The sequence below is a fragment of the Aquarana catesbeiana genome, linkage group LG03, assembly GCF_042186555.1.
Source record: "Aquarana catesbeiana isolate 2022-GZ linkage group LG03, ASM4218655v1, whole genome shotgun sequence".
Taxonomy (NCBI): domain Eukaryota; kingdom Metazoa; phylum Chordata; class Amphibia; order Anura; family Ranidae; genus Aquarana; species Aquarana catesbeiana.
The window spans coordinates 10,726,665-10,742,554 of NC_133326.1; the positions used below are offsets into that span (position 1 = coordinate 10,726,665).

Here is a 15,890-nt window from a genome sequence, read left to right on the forward strand (position 1 = left end):
AGGATCTGTGGATGTTTCCTGGTGAACCAATAGGCTGCAATCTTATGATTTTTTCATCAATTGCATTATGAAATTGTTCTGGATATTTTATAGAAAGGCAACTCCTATCCTCATATTGATTAGTGGTTCCAAATCAATAATAACTACTGCAGTAGGGAACAGACACAAAAGATACGCTCAGCATCCTTCCAAAATAACTGTTCTGCTTTATATTTGATGCAATTGAAGGTTTTTATACACATGATTACGTAGGCATCACATTAATATTTCAATTGTACTTTTATGGTAACAAGGGGCGTAACATAGGCAGGCTAATTCTAAATCAGGACTCAAATAAAATGCAAACGTACTGAAAACATTAGTAGTGCCGTGTGCAATACATACAAAATAGAATAAAATAATATACAGAACTTACAAAATGTCCTTTACAGGATCTATTTATATAAAAAAAAAAAAAAAAAAAATCTGCTGTGCAAACCCCTTAGCATGCACACAGCCATCTCACATAATCCCCCATTGTGTCCAATATGAGCATCTCCTATGATTGATAGCGCCATCTAGAGGTCATAATGAGGTGTTTTCCCGTATTTCAGTCAAATACTGCATTACTGTCACTAGATGGAGCTGACAATCATTTAATTTACATCATATATTAGACACATCAGGGGATTATTCCCCTAGGCCTTAGGCATTTGCACGGCACATATTTTTTTTTTTTAAATAGACCCTTAAGAGTTTATGATAACATCGGGGGGGGGGGGGTTATTTACCTGTGTCCCAGTTCATGAGTGACCGTAAATGCGGTAGGCAGACCTGTGTCTTCATTAATGTTGCAGCTACGGTGTGCTTGGCACATGCCAGACACGTGGGAAAGACCAAGGGTTTCACATGGGCGGTTCATAGAGGCACAGATGTCTCTTCTGTAGTAACAACAAATGCAGCTATTAGTACCGGCTTCCATCCATAGTTGTGTCTTCACATTGATCATTTCTGCACTGACTACAGTAGAAAAGCATACGAGTCTTTGTAAGTGGCTGCCAATTTTTCACTTTTGTCAATATCTGTAGAACTTAGAGAAAAAAAAATGATGGGTTAGAGCAGAGGTCTCCAAACTACGGCCCTCCAATTGTTCAGGAACCACAATTCCCATCATGCCTGGTCACGTCTGAGAATGGCAGAGTTTTTCAATGGCTCATGTGGAACATGTAGTTCTGCCACAGCTGGAGGGTCGTAGTTTGGAGACCCCTGGTTTATAGCAACCATTCCGAACCCTGGTTCCAGATTTTCCTTAAGCTGTGGCTAACTGACCTGCCGTTTGATGTTGCCTGGTTAATTTAGGGTCCAAAGCCACTTGGCACAGCCAATAGCTTGACACCAATGATCTTTTTAGCTGTAAGGGAACCATTCTAACCACCACTATAAGGGTGACATTCTTCCCAAAGGCCAACAATGACAGGGGCATGCTTCCTATTGACCACGAATTTATGAGCATTCTTCTCAATTACCAATGTAAGGAACATTCTTCCCACTGATCACCAATGTAAGGAACATTCTTCCCCCTGATCACCAATGTAAGGAACATTCTTCTCACTGATCACCAATGTAAGGAACATTCTTCTCACTGATCACCAATGTAAGGAACATTCTTCTCACTGATCACCAATGTAAGGAACATTCTTCCCACTGATCACCAATGTAAGGAACATTCTTCCCACTGATCACCAATGTAAGGAACATTCTTCCCACTGATCACTAATGTAAGGAACATTCTTCCCACTGACCACCAATGTAAGGAACATTCTTCTCACTGATCACCAATGTAAGGAACATTCTTCCCACTGATCACTAATGTAAGGAACATTCTTCCCACTGACCACCAATGTAAGGAACATTCTTCTCACTGATCACCAATGTAAGGAACATTCTTCTCACTGATCACCAATGTAAGGAACATTCTTCTCACTGATCACCAATGTAAGGAACATTCTTCCCACTGACCACCAATGTAAGGAACATTCTTCTCACTGATCACCAATGTAAGGAACATTCTTCTCACTGATCACCAATGTAAGGAACATTCTTCCCACTGATCACCAATGTAAGGAACATTCTTCTCACTGATCACCAATGTAAGGAACATTCTTCCCACTGATCACCAATGTAAGGGACATTTCTTCCCCCTGATCACCAATGTAAGGAACATTCTTCTCACTGATCACCAATGTAAGGAACATTCTTCTCACTGATCACCAATGTAAGGGACATTCTTCTCACTGATCACCAATGTAAGGAACATTCTTCCCACTGATCACCAATGTAAGGAACATTCTTCCCCCTGATCACCAATGTAAGGAACATTCTTCTCACTGATCACCAATGTAAGGAACATTCTTCCCACTGATCACCAATGTAAGGAACATTCTTCTCACTGATCACCAATGTAAGGAACATTCTTCTCACTGATCACCAATGTAAGGAACATTCTTCTCACCGATCACCAATGTAAGGAACATTCTTCCCACCGATCACCAATGTAAGGAACATTCTTCCCACTGATCACCAATGTAAGGAACATTCTTCCCACTGAAAACCAATGTAAGGGACATTTCTTCCCACTGATCACCAATGTAAGGAACATTCTTCCCACTGATCACCAATGTAAGGAACATTCTTCCCACTGACCACCAATGTAAGGAACATTCTTCTCACTGATCACCAATGTAAGGAACATTCTTCTCACTGATCACCAATGTAAGGAACATTCTTCCCACTGATCACCAATGTAAGGAACATTGTGGTGTGATAGGGACGAATGGAGCCCCATCTTTGGTGTCAGTTGTGGATGGAATTGTTCTGGCCCCAGTTTGGAGACCACTGGTCTAGAACTACATACTGTTATGACTAACCTGTCTACAAATGGAGAGGGTAGTTCTGCAGATGTACAGCAAGAAGAATTCAACCCTCATGTGTGAAATGTCAGAATGAATAATACCCGTGCAGCCTACACCAACCAATCCTATTTTCCCATTTAATACAGAAACACAGTGGTCATCAACCCTGTCCTCAGGGCCCACTAACAGGCCAGGTTTGCAAGATAATTGACATACATCACAGGTGATATCATTTGCTGCTCAGTGATTGCAGCATTCTAGTCCTGCATCTCCCCAAGGTAATACATAAAACCTGGCCTGTTAATGGGCCCTGGGGACAGGGTTGATGACCACTGCAGTAACACATAGGATCTGATTGAAACATATGTTTTTTTTCCAGTCACCTGGTAAGAAGAACAGCCACGTCATGGTGTAAAGGGTGATCTTCGCTCTTCATATTGATGTTCTTCTGCCATTTGCAGAAGCTGCGCAGAGAGTTGTCAGCGTGATGAGTAATCTTCAGCTCCTCCTAAAAAAAAAAAAAAATGAGGAAAGCCCTCCAGTATTATGGATAGAACCCCCGTCTATCATCATACCTTGCTCTATTGTAAACTTTTCCAAAAAAAAAATTATATTTCTTTGTCAATCCATGAATGGCTATGAATCCTCTATGCATCTGTAAACCCAACTGTATAATTCTCAGTCTGTTCCCCCTACTGGTACCCTAGATGAAAAGCGCATTACCCCAAAACATTTATTTATTAATAAATCACAAAATGTATGTAATCAAAAAGATTGTATATTATACATGTGCACTGCTGAAAAATTTGTTCGTTTTCGTTTCATTCGTTTTTTTATTTTTTTTAATTTTTTCGTGTCATTCATTAGGATCGCAATTCGTAAATTCGAAAATTCATAAATTTGAAAATTTGAAAACTCAAAAATTCATAAATTCGTAAATTCGAAAATCCGAAACTAAGAAAGAAAATCCGAAAATTCAAATTATCTGAAATAACTAATGCCGCATCTAAACAAACGGAATGCTGTTGGTGAGATATCAGTCACAAACAGACCCCTGACACCAGCCAACTCATGTTTGAGAGAAAAAAGGGAATTGAGGACACAGATTGTGCAATTCCTTTCTCTGTAGCCTCAGCTACTCTGAAGACTCCTGTTCATTTATAAACTGAAGCACAGTAAACACAGGTTACTATGCAAAGAGTTATCAATAGACACAGGAGTGATCCGTACCAATTGCTCACTTTGTCTATTCAAAAAAAAGGAAGGGCCGGTAAAACAACATATTTACCGGCCCCTTCCTCCGCTCTCCATCCTGACATATGTCCTGTACCCACGGCAGCCAGCAGCGCCATGAGGCGGTGGGCAGCACAGTGACAGGGGGGCAGGCAGAGCAGGGAAGGGAGAAGGGATCGGTGCAGGGGAAGCAATTACAATAAGGATGCCCTGTGTCTGTGTCTCTCCCTGCAGCAGCTGAAAGCCGGCGGGACGGAGAAAAACGGCTTTCAGCTGCTTCATAAAGCCACACTGAGCATGCTACTGTAATTGCCCCTTTGCCCAGCCACAACAGTTCCCCCTGCTGAGACCCATCATGTGCTCGGGCCCCTTAGAGGAGGGCTGGTGGTCCCGCCTTATCGTCAGCCCTGGTCTTGGCATTTCCAATGCCTGAACCACCAATATAGAAGACCTTTGCAATACGATACTGCACAAAGCAAGTATGCTAACGCATTTCAAGGAATATACTCTCTTCACCAGAGCTCTGATGAAGGGGGTATATCCCTAGGAACCCATTCTTAGTGCAGTCTAGTATCACAAATATCTTCTTCGGGCCATGAAGGCACCAAAAAATCCAGTCCTAAGGTTAATTAATGCTTGTTTTGTGAGTATATATATATATATATATATATTGTCTTTTATTAATAAATGGTGTTTTGAGGTAATGCACTAGGCTGGTGTTCCTTTTTGCTGTTTTTTTCATCCAGAATGAAAAATTTCACTTATCTCAGGAGGGCTGCAAAGTCGCAAAAGGATCTTTGGCACTGTTTTGATTAATCAAGCAACCATCTTCTTACTCTACAAGCCTCTCAGCTCCCAGTCAAGTTTCCGTGCTATGGCCTTTAATACTTGAGTGCTAATGTGGTGTGTGCTTTATATTATCCTACTGGTAGACTACTCTATGCTCCCTCATGTTTACCTCCCTTAATTCTCTTGTTCCATTGCCCCATTGGCTGATGCATGTCAATAGATGCTTTTCGGTGTTACCTCCTCATTCTCTAGCAGGATCAGGCGCACAATAACAACGTTTATCCTGTTTCCAATGCTTGCGTCGTGGAAGAGCCCAGCAACCTGCAAGAAAAGATCCCAACGTGTGACTCAACCAGTGAAAGAAGACAGATTCCAAAAGAGTAAAATGGGAAATTGGTTATGGTATCCAAAACAAATATAACCCCATTACCCAACCCAAGCCCACAGCACCACTCCAGACCTGCTCCTCTCACCTGTCCATCAATAGACAGGGTGCCGACTCACAAAACCCGTCTTGGCTCACCATCGTGGAGGTGAATAAGAGCCGCACTCTGATCTCCACTCTTCCAAGTATCAACAATATAGCTTTTTTTTCCCCCTTGAGGAAGTCACATGATTGTTGATGAAACGCATCAGAACAGGGCTTGTGACGTCATCATGCCGGACCAGAAATGACTCTATCCAGTACAAGGTGATATTGGCTTGAGAGGCTGTGAAGCTCCTTAAGGGGCCAGTGCATCCATACATGCTATATTTCGCTGTGCACAGATTTTAGTGCACTTTTTAATGTGAGTAGTTTTAATGTGATTAGTTGAGTAGGTAGTTTTTTTTTTTTCCCTCAAACAAAAAGGTTTTTTTTGAGCATAAGAAATAAAACATACATTGTCCAGAGCAAAACAAGTACACAAGGTCTGCAGATTTCAACGCACAAAGAATTAATTCATCGTACATCTCAGCTCGCATATTGATAACCCTCTTGCTTATGCATTCAAATAAAGCATTATCTGTCATCATAAGGTACAACCATCCAATTTGGTATTCATAAATTGCATGTTGGATATGCTGTCAAATGCTAGAGTCATAAACCAAGTCCACTGGGGCTAAGCCTGGGGCATCTAGCCAAGTGGACCGCAATTTGTCGAATTTTCCCCGTTTGCCCCTTTGTTGCTATATGTGTCAGAAACCAAGAATCAAACCGAGACAGAAGTACATTTAAATCTCACTTGTTTAATAATAATAAAAAAAGGTAAACGTAGTCAAAACATAGCCAGAGTTCAAGAACCGGAACGGATAGTCAGACAAGCCAAAACGTCAGGGAGCCAGAGATGAGCGTAGTAGAACAGCAAGCAGGATCTGGAGCCAGAAGGAAGGTCAGCCAAGCAAGTCTTTAAACAGGAACACAGGAGAGCGTCTCTAGAGATGTGACCAAGGCGAAGGCAGAGATCATCTGGGCTGGACGGCTTGAGTAGGCAGGACTGATGAGCAGGATATCATCAACAGGTGAGTCACTGTGGAGAGATAGGAGCTGGCAATTCGCCAACAGCTGAGCGGCCAGCTCAGAGAAGGAAGGGCTACCCAGCTTTGCCAATAAGCTTCTCTAGGCGGATGGTGTCTCTAAGGAAACCAGTGGAAATCGCCTGGCATGCGCGCACTTACGGCGACTGCAAATGCCCGTACGCACTTATGCGCATGCACGATGACCTGCGTGCACACACAGGAGCGCGTCCCTAGTGCCAATTGGCGCCAGATGGCCTACTTAAAGGGGGCTCTGACCACTGATCAGTGCTGACTGGTCTTCAGCCGTGCTCCTGATATCCTGAACCCTGTGATTATCCTGTCTGATACCCGTTGCTGACCTTGGCTCCTGTTTGACTCTGCTACTGGACTCTGTTATACCTGATCCCTGGCTCTTGAACCTGGCTCTCCATTTGACTCTGCTATACCTGATCTCTGGCTCCTGATCCCGGCTTCCCATCTGACTTGTCTCTGCCTGATGTTCAGGTACCCTGCTGCCCGTCTGTTAATGAACCCGGCTATCCCTGTGACCTTGCTCCTGTGTCCTGCTTGGCTCAGCACTACCATCCGAGTGTCTGCAACTACAGTTCTACGACCAGCTGTGACTTCCTGCTACAGGCTTCCGGGTCTTCATCTGCAGGCACTCGTGTTCCTCCTGTCCCTCGGCTGCTTCTGTTTCACCCTCAGCGGGACCAGGGCTGGAGATACAAGAGAGGCTGACCTTGTCATTTCAGTCTCCCTTCAGGTACGTGACAATGTCACCCATTTGAGTAATCCATTCTTGCATCGTGGGAGGTTCTGTGGATTTCCAGTGTCTCAGAAACATTTTACGGGCCTGGAAGAGAGGTCTAGCAATATTCTGTTTGGGGATATCTTCTAACAGGAGAATGTCTAGAATACCCAGTAAGCAATGTTTAGGGTCCACTGGAATCTGGACCTGGACAACCCTATCAAGAGTGTCAATGGCCTTTTTCCAATATAAGTGTAACTTTGGGCATCTCCATAAAAGGTGTATCAAGTCCCCATGATCTCTACAACATCTAGTACAGGTGGAAACTGATCTTACCCCCATGCGGGCCAACCTAGTCGATGTATAATGTACTCTAATGCCGTGTACACACGAGCGGACTTTTCAGCAGCAAAGGTCCGACGGTCTTTCCGACGGACTTTCGACGGACTTTCGACGGAGTTACGACAGAGTTTCGAATGACCGGACTTGCCCACACACAAATAGACTAAAGTCCGTTCGAAAATCCGTTCTTTTGAACGTGATGACGTACGAAGGGACTAGAATAAGGAAGTTCATAGCCAGTAGCCAATAGCTGCCCTAGCGTCCTTTTTTGTCCGTTGGACTAGCATACAGACGAATGGATTTTTCGACTCGAGTCCGTCGGAAAGATTTGAAACATGTTCCAAATCTAAAGTCCATCTGATTTTCGACAGAAAAGGTCCGCTGAAGGTCCGATGAAGCCCACACACGGTCGGATTGTCCGACGGGTTCATTCCGTCAGACCAGTCCGGTCGAAAAGTTTGGTCGTGTGTACTCGGCATTAGGATTATATATAACCGTGACAGATGCTGAGCCACATTCAGAGAGGACTGGGGGGAACAGCCTGCAGGGCTTCCTCCCACTGCTCTTCCTCAAAGACCCCAACATCCTGCTCCCACTGAGACACCACCTTGAGAGGCACGTCCCCAAGGAAGAGATTGAGTAGCATGGCATAGCAGCACGATATAAAACCTTTACACGTGGTAACCTCAAACAGGTGTTTGAAGACAGAGGTAGACTCCAAAGACCATTGATCCACTCCCCTTTGGGCGCTAACTGAATGCTGAAGTTGCAAGTAATAGAAGTGCATAAATGAGGGGAGCCTAAAGTTCTCTCCGAGCTCCGTAAAAGACCTAAATTTTTCATCTCGGAAAATGAGGGACGTATGAAAAAATTCCCAAACTGTTTCCACTTTGTGCTATATTGCAGTTTCGCTAGTTCCGGAAAATAGTTATTATCCCAGATGGGGCTATATCTGGTAAACTCCTGGACACCGAGTAGGTAGTTTTAATGTGAGTAGTTGAGTAGGTCATCATGCCAGACCAGAAGTGATTCAAGTGTCCAGTAACCCTAAGAGGTGATATTGGCTTGAGAGACTGTGAAGCTCCTTAAGGGGCCAGTGCACCCATACATGCTATGTGCACAGATTGCAGTGCACTTTTTAATGTAAGTAGTTTTTTTGTCTCTTAATAAACGTGGAAAGTTTAGAAATTTTGAACACGATGATGGCCTTTCTTGGTCCTTTATGAGTATAATTGTGAGTGGAGAATTCCATCCTGGTGGTCTGGATAAGAAAGTTTGGAGAATCCCATGCGGTGGATTTGGAGAACAGCCATCTGGAAAGGATTAAATCCCCCTGGTGGGGAAAGCGCATGTAGACCTATTTGCTTTATAGGTCATATATTTGAGGTAAGTGGATTGTTTGACTGGTGGAGGTCAACACTTTGTGATTCATCAAACAGGATTACAAGGTTCACACGGACACGAAAAAACTTTTTTCAGAGACTTAATTTGTAACTTTGACACATTTGTTGTTTTAGGTTTATTTCACTTTTGGGACTTTATGAAAGGTTTTTATCATTATTAATCTTTGAATATATATATAATCTTTCTAAGAAACTACACGCCCCGGCCACTTTATTAGGTCCACCTTGCTAGTACTGGGGACCCCCTTTTGCCTTCATTCTTGGTGGCATAGAAAAGGTGTTGGAAACGTTCCTCAGAGATTTTGCTCCATAGTGACATGATAACATCACACAGTTGCTGCACATCCATGATGCCAATCTCCCATTATAGCACATCCCAAAGATCCTCTATTGGATGAGATGTGGTGAGTATGGAGGCCGTTGGAGGACAGGGACCTCATTGTCCAGTGGTGAGATGATTGGAGCTTTGTGACATGGTGCATTATCCTGCTGGATGGAGCCATCAGAAGATGGGGACACTGTAGTCATAAAGGGATGGACATGGTCAGCAACAATACTCAGGGAGGCCGTGGTGTATAAACCATTCTCAATTGGTACTAAGGGGTCCAAAGTGTGCCAAGAAAATATCCCCCACACCATTACACCCCCACCACCAGCCTGAACCGGTGATACCCCATCCCCCACACCATTACACCCCCACCACCAGCCTGAACCGGTGATACCCCATCCCCCACACCATTACACCCCCACCACCAGCCTGAACCGGTGATACACCATCCCCCACACCATTACACCCCCACCACCAGCCTGAACCGGTGACACCCCACCCCCACACTATTACACCTCCACCACCAGCCTGAACCGGTGATACCCCATCCCCCACACCATTACACCCCCACCACCAGACTGAACTGGTGATACCCCATCCCCCACACCATTACACCCCCCCCACCAGCCTGAACCGGTGATACCCCATCCCCCACACCATTACACCCCCACCACCAGCCTGAACCGGTGATACCCCATCCCCCACACCATTACACCCCCACCACCAGCCTGAACCGGTGATGCCCCATCCTCCACACCATTACACCCCCACCACCAGCCTGAACCGGTGATACCTCATCCCCCTCACTAATACACCCCCACCACCAGCCTGAACCGGAGATATCCCATCCCCCACACCATTACACCCCACCACCAGCCTGAACCGGTGATAGCCCATCCCCCACACCATTACACCCCCACCACCAGCCTGAACCGGTGATACCCCATCCCCCACACCATTACACCCCCACCACCAGCCTGAACCAGTAATACCCCACCCCCACACCATTACACCCCCACCACCAGCCTGAACCGGTGATATCCCATCCCCCACACCATTACACCCCCCACCACCAGCCTGAACCGGTGATATCCCATCCCCCACACCATTACACCCCCACCACCAGCCTGAACCGGTGATATCCCATCCCCCACACCATTACACCCCCACCACCAGCCTGAACCGGTGATACCCCACCCCCACACTATTACACCACCACCACCAGCCTGAACCGGTGATACCCCATCCCCCACACCATTACACCCCCACCACCAGCCTGAACCGGTGATATCCCATCCCCCACACCATTACACCTCCACCACCAGCCTGAACCGTCGATACAAGGCAGGATGGATTCATGCGCCAAATTCTGACCCCACCATCTGAATGTCGCAGCTGAAATCCTGACCCATCAGACCAGGCAACGTTTTTCCAATCTTCTATTGTCCAATTTTGGTGATCCCGTGCCAATTGTAGCCTCAGTTTCCTGTTCTTAGCTGACAGGAGTGACACCCGGTGTGGTCTTCTGCTGCTGTAGCCCATCTGCTTCAAAGTTGGATGTGTTGTGCATTCAGAGATGGTATTCTGCATACCTTGGGTGTAACGAGGGGTTATTTGAGTTACTGTCGCCTTTCTATCATCTGGAACCAGTCTGCCCATTCTCCTCTGACATCAACAAGACATTTTCCTCCACACAACTTCCGTTCACTGGATATTTTCTCTTTTTCCCACCGTTCTCTGTAAACCCCGAGAGATGGTTGTGTGTGAAAATCCCAGAAATACTCAGACCGGCCCGTCTGCCACCAACAACCATGCCACGTTCAAAGTCACTTAAATCCCCCTTTCTTCCCCCCTTCTGATGCTCGGTTTGAACTTCATCAAGTCGTCTTCACCACGTCTGGATGCCTAAATGCATTGAGTTGCTGCCAAGTGATTGGCTGACTAGCAATTTGTGTTACCAAGCAATTGAACAGGTGTACCTAATAAAGTGGCCGGTGGGTGTTTTACGATTTTCCATTGGAGGTTTCCACCATCAATCACAAGGTGTAATTAATTGATACAATTATGGTATCGGGTCTGTTAATTCATTCATTTTAATTTACTGTTGGGAGTTTTGCACCACTTTACAGTATTTGCAACTAATATTTGGAGGTGTCACCACCACTCACAAGCCACAATTATTAATGTGTTGTCACATTGTTTGTTTTTTATTGATTGTTACACACATATTGGATTTATTCACATTACTTACCATCACTGATATATGGGGGGTTGGGAAAACTGGAAAGAGGTTTCCACCATCATTCATCATGCACTATTTTGAACGCATAGGATATCGCCACTGATGTGTATAAATTAATAGGAAAGTATAAGGTAGCGCTGCACTTTTTTGGTTCGTTTCTGTTTACCTCGGGGTGGGAACACACATCAGTGCTCGGGAGCACCTACACAATGTTTAATTAAATTCACTTATAAGTAGGAATAGTAGCGCGGCGGACTTTGCTGTCTTATTCAATATAGTTGCAATCATGGTGTCTCCACCCAAAAGAAACCGCCACCACCTTAACGCGTTTCACCACAAATCGCTTGATTGGAGATCAAAGTGTGGCTCTTTTTAATATATTCCATTACCCAAACCACTTTAACCACTTGCCGACTGCGCTATAGCCAAACGACGGCTACAGCGGTGTCAGCCAGTTCTGGGAGGGGGGCCATATGACGTCCTCCCGTGATCGCGCCCACTGTGGCACGCAGGATGGCTCGTTCTGTGATCGCCGTATCCTTTGGACACAGCTGATCACAGATCAGGGTAAAGGGCCAATCATAGCGGCCCTTTACCACGTGATCAGCTGTGTCCAATCACAGCTGATCACAATGTAAATACACGCAGGTTATCAGCATTCCTTTCCTCATGCTGACGGCATAAGGAGAGGAGAGTGTCCGGGCTGGGCTCAGCCCTCCCTTCTCTGAGCTGGACGCTCAGCTGTCAGCTAATTGCCAGCTCCTATCTCTCCACAGTTACTCACCTGTTGATGATATCCTGCTCGTCCGTCCTGCCTACTTAAGCATCCAGTCCAGAGGATCTCTGCCTTCGCCTTGGTCAACATCACAGAAACTATCTCCTGCGATTCTGTTCAACACCTGCTTTGCTGACATCCTCTTATGGCTCCAGATCCTGCTTGCTGTTCCACTACATTGATCCCTGACTTCTGGCTTGGCTGACTATCTATTCCAGTTATTGAACTTTGGCTATGTTTTTTCTACATTTGTTCTTTTTACTTTTATTATTAAACAAGTGTGATTTAACTGTACTTCTGTCTCGGCCTGATTTCATGGTTTCTGACAGAGAGCCAGTAACCGGCTTGTGTGTAGGGGGCATCTACACTGATAATCAGGGCACTTTTAGTGTCCTGATTATCAGTGCAGCCTCAACAGTGTCTACCAGTGCTGCCAATCAGTGCCCACCAGTGCTGCCTATCAGTGCCCACCAGTGCTGCCTATCAGTGTCCACCAGTGATGCCAATCAGTGTCCACCAGTGCTGCCAAACAGTGCCCACCAATGCTGCCAAACAGTGCCTACCAGTGCTGCTAGTCAGTGCCAATTAGTGGAATTCAGTGCCTCATCATCAGTGCCACCTAACAGTGCCCACCAGTGCCGCCTATCAGTGCCCATCAGTGCTGCCCACCAGTGCCCATTAGTGCTGCCTATCAGTGCAGCCTCATCAGTACCTCCTCATCAGTGCCCACCAGTGCCACCTCATGAGTACCCATCAGTGCAGCCTATCAGCGCACATCAGTGAAGGAGAAAAATTACCTGTTTGCAAAATTTTATAAAAAACTATGAAAATGTTTTTTATTTTATTTTTTTATTTGACAAAAAAAAAAAACAACAGTGGTGGCTTAATACCACCAAAAGAAAGCTCTATTTGTGTGAAAAAAATGATAAAAATGTCATATGAGTACAGTGTAGCATGTCCGAGTGTCAGGGATGGACTCAGCCCTTCCTTCTCAGAGCTGGCCGCTCAGCTGTCGGCTAATTGCCAGCTCCTATCTCTCCCCAGTGACTCACCTGTTGATGATCCTGCTCGTCAGTCCTGGCTACTTAAGTCGTCCAGTCCAGAGGATCTCTGCCTTCGCCTTGGTCACATCACAGAAACTATCTCCTGCGATCCTGTTCAAGACTTGCTTTGCTGACATCCCTTCTGGCTCCAGATCCTGTTTGCCGTTCCACTACATTGATCCCTGACTTCTGGCTTGGCCGACTATCCGTTCCGGTTACTGAACTTTGGCTATGTTTTGACTACGTTTGTTCTTTTTACTTTTATTATTAAACAAGTGTGATTTAACTGTACTTCTGTCTCGGCCTGATTTCATGGTTTCTGACACCGAGCAATTGTCATTCAAAGTGTGACAGTGCTGAAATCTGAAAATTGGCCTGGGCAGGAAGAGGGTAAAAGTGCCCGGAAGGCAAGTGGTTAACTATCCTCGAATCACACACTTTGTGATGATACCCCACTTACATTAATATCAGAAACCTAGAACTTTTTTTTATAATTTACTCACAATGTGGTCATTATTACCAAACCAGGTTTGCTTATCCTCACCATGTTCATGACGGTCAACACGTAGTTTTCCACGTTATTACTTCCATGATATTCCACCATCTTGGGATCAGCGACAACCAAAGTCTCCACCCATTTTTCTTTGCTGATGGAACGGCGGGATATTGGGCGCTCTCTATGTTGTTTTTGTGATTGCTCCCAGCGTTCCCTTCTTCTTTCCCATTTATCGTACGAGTCTGGATTCTCTGAGTGAAGAAGAGATTAGAGATGTTACCAAAAAAGCCTTCTTAGATCTGAGGCACTGGATTCAGATCTTTGGGGGTTCTGGCCCTGCATTCATCTGCCCACCTGAGGGCCCATTCACATTGGTCGGTTATCTATGGGTTTTAGGGCTTGGCAACCAATTCCCACCTGAGGGCCCATTCACATTGGTCAGTTATCTATGGGTTTTAGGGCTTGGCAACCACTGCCCACCTGAGGGCCCATTCACATCGATCAGTTATCTATTTGTTTTAGGGCTTGGCAACCATTGCCCACCTGAGGGCCCATTCACATTGGTCAGTTATCTATGGGTTGTAGGGTTTGGCAACCACTGCCCACCTGATGGCTCATTCACATTGGTCAGTTATCTATGGGTTTTAGGGCTTGGCAACCACTGCCCACCTGAGGGCCCATTCACATCGATCAGTTATCTATTGGTTTTAGGGCTTGGCAACCACTGCCCACCTGAGGGCCCATTCACATTGGTCAGTTATCTATGGGTTGTAGGGTTTGGCAACCACTGCCCACCTGATGGCTCATTCACATTGGTCAGTTATCTATGGGTTTTAGGGCTTGGCAACCACTGCCCACCTGAGGGCCCATTCACATTGGTCAGTTATCTATGGGTTGTAGGGTTTGGCAACCACTGCCCACCTGATGGCTCATTCACATTGGTCAGTTATCTATGGGTTTTAGGGCTTGGCAACCACTGCCCACCTGAGGGCCCATTCACATTGGTCAGTTATCTATGGATTGTAGGGCTTGGCAACAACTGCCCACAGGAGGGCCCATTCACATTGGTCAGTTATCTATGGGTTTTAGGGCTTCTTTGATCTACAGTGGGTCTACGGTGAATGGCTTTTCAAGGGGGGAATTTTGACAGGCAGTGAGGAAGCAATATGTCACCTCCTCAACATCTGTTTTAAGCCCTAAAAACCCACACCACTGTGACGCAACCACACGCATTGCACGCAGTTGTGACATGGCCCCCATTAAGATGAATGGGTCACGTTCGGTGGGAAGGACCAGGGACGATCATTTTTGAAAACAAAATGCAGACACCACATCTTCAAAAATTGGCAAGCTACAAGTCAATACATTTTTTGTTTTTGGGGTTTAATACCACTTAAATCATTATATTAAAATGAATATGTCATGTTAATGAGTGAGACAATAAAAATGGTTATTTATTCTACAAAAAACAAAAAAAAATCCCTAATAATTATTCCTTCTCATTACAACTAACTTATCCCCCCGACCATAGTGAGACCTCTACTTAGCCCATGTGAACACTACATATTAGAAGACAACCCTATTATTACTTGAACTTGCTGCCAAATCCAGCTTCTCATGGTGCACTACTACCAAAAAAACCTGCTGCCTGCACATGGGGAGGGTGGAAGGGGATAATAGACATCAAAGGCTTGTGACAAGCTTTGACTCGAATCTCTCATTTCCCAGAAAGCCAGTGTTCTTTATTCGGGGTAACCCTCTGGACAAGGATGAAAGGTATGGTTCCACCTGTCCTGTTATACAATAGGGCCATTACTGGGTGTTATTACTTCAATATAATGCATTGCAATCAGTAATGGCAATTTATTGGCAAAGACTCACATACACAATCATATAAGTATAAATTTATTTAAGACAAGAACATCATTAAAAAAGGTCCTATGAAGAGAGAATATGTAGTACACAATATTAGGTCTCTGAAGAGGAACTAGACAATTAGACGTGTATCCATCCAGAAAGGAGGACCATAAGTCCCGTCCTATGTCAGTTCAACCTCGACATGTTTCGCGGTATGACCGCTTCTTCAGGAGCATGCTTCCGAAG

At 45.2% G+C, this 15,890-nt stretch overlaps 1 protein-coding gene across 1 annotated transcript in view; it reads right to left on the reverse strand.

The window, feature by feature from the left end:
• The window catches only part of ADAMTS7 (ADAM metallopeptidase with thrombospondin type 1 motif 7), a gene marked incomplete at its 3' end in the record, with an annotated part of 160,795 nt that overhangs the window by 98,502 nt on the left and 46,403 nt on the right, over nucleotides 1–15,890 (reverse strand). The window contains 4 exon segments of the mRNA XM_073618259.1: nucleotides 771–920; nucleotides 3,275–3,399; nucleotides 5,151–5,234; nucleotides 13,836–14,038. Of these exon segments, the coding sequence (XP_073474360.1) occupies nucleotides 771–920; nucleotides 3,275–3,399; nucleotides 5,151–5,234; nucleotides 13,836–14,038 (562 nt within the window).